Source organism: Aureococcus anophagefferens, assembly GCF_000186865.1.
Source record: "Aureococcus anophagefferens unplaced genomic scaffold AURANscaffold_624, whole genome shotgun sequence".
Lineage (NCBI taxonomy): Eukaryota > Pelagophyceae > Pelagomonadales > Pelagomonadaceae > Aureococcus > Aureococcus anophagefferens.
Genome location: NW_008706008.1, coordinates 5259 through 6604, shown reverse-complemented (window position 1 = coordinate 6604; position 1346 = coordinate 5259). Strand labels below are relative to the sequence as shown.

General features: G+C 62.2%; 1 protein-coding gene across 1 annotated transcript; it reads left to right on the top strand.

Moving 5' to 3' along the window:
• Positions 1-659: 659 nt before the first annotated feature.
• On the top strand, positions 660-1147 carry AURANDRAFT_68930 (hypothetical protein; the record flags this gene model as incomplete). The annotated part of the gene is made up of 2 exons (XM_009044665.1): positions 660-938; positions 1058-1147. Coding segments are annotated over 2 exons (369 nt in total), but the record flags the coding sequence as incomplete, so codon positions are not given.
• Between the last annotated feature and the right edge of the window lie 199 nt (positions 1148-1346).

The window sequence follows — 1346 nt, the reverse complement described above, 5'->3', positions numbered from 1 at the left end:
TGAGCGAACTCAGCCTGTCGCGACACCAAACCGAGCACACCAAGAACTCCCCCCCCCCCAAAAAAAAATAGCGCATCTTACAACAACATTCTTTGAACAGTGAGCAGTAGAAGCGGCGGAGGACGCAAAACAAAACGGGCGTTCCAATTCAAATCCGCAGCTGTGCGACTCGTACTGAGTTGCCATCCTCGTGTCAGGATCTACTTGCAAAGACCAGCGTCCAATTTCCGCAACCATCATTACATACGAGCTCCTATAACACCGAAACATCGATAACCCCACGCCCAGGCGAAAGCGAATACACGTGGCACCGTCGTCAACCTGCCGTCGCGCACTGCACCACCCGCGCGGCACAGGAACACCACGCGTGTGCCCACGCGTCCTCCGGGGTTCCCCGTATCCCCCGGAACTAGTAAGACATCGTCTACTAGCGCGCGTTTTGACACAGAAGTCTGGGGTAATACTACACCCAGACTTTTTGTATTTTTAAATAAATAAATAAATAAATAAATAAATAAATAAATAAATAAATAAATAAATAAATAAACAAACAAACCCCAGACTTCTGTGCCAAAACGATTTGATTGCTAGCTTGCAAGCTCGTGCGTGTATCTGTGGTGCCCCGGTTTTTGCCTAGACGAGGGGCAGGCGCACCCACCATGGCGACGCCCACGACGCTCGCGGAGCTGGCGCCGTTCTGGCGCGCCGACGACAACGAGGGCGTGAGCCTCGAGAGCGTGTCGAAGGAGATCGCCGCCTACAAGCCCGGGGGCACCTTCGCCGAGGACTACGCGGCCTTCGTGCAGCTCCTCCAGGTCGTCGCGCACCCCAAGGTCGGGGCCGTGGCCATCGCCAAGCCCGGCGACAAGGCCGAGGGCGACGAGGGCGAGGAGAAGGCCGAGAACTCGCGCGTCGGCGTCCGCAACCACGTCGTCGACGTCGGCACCGCCAAGTGCCTGAGCTGCGCGCCGCCGCGCGGCGCATCGCACCCGGGGGCCGCCGCCGGACCCGCGCCGCGCGCGCAGGCGTGCTGCCGCTCCACCTCACGGTCACGGAGCTCGTCTTCTACAACTGCGGCATGGGCCTCGAGGCCGTCGAGCTCCTCGCGGCGACGGTGCCCCGGTGCCTCACGCTCGAGAAGGCGACGGTCCGCGCGCCTTCGAGCCGACTTCGACGCGGGGGTCGTCGGCTCGCGCGCGCCGCGGAGCGCTCGACGAGCGCGCGCGAATCGTCCGACCGTCGGCTCCGTCGACGTCGACTTGAGCGCGTCACCGTGTGAGTCGCGCGCAGGTCGCGGTGGAGTACAACCCGCTGCCGCGCGCCGAGGCGCCCGCGCCGGACGCGGA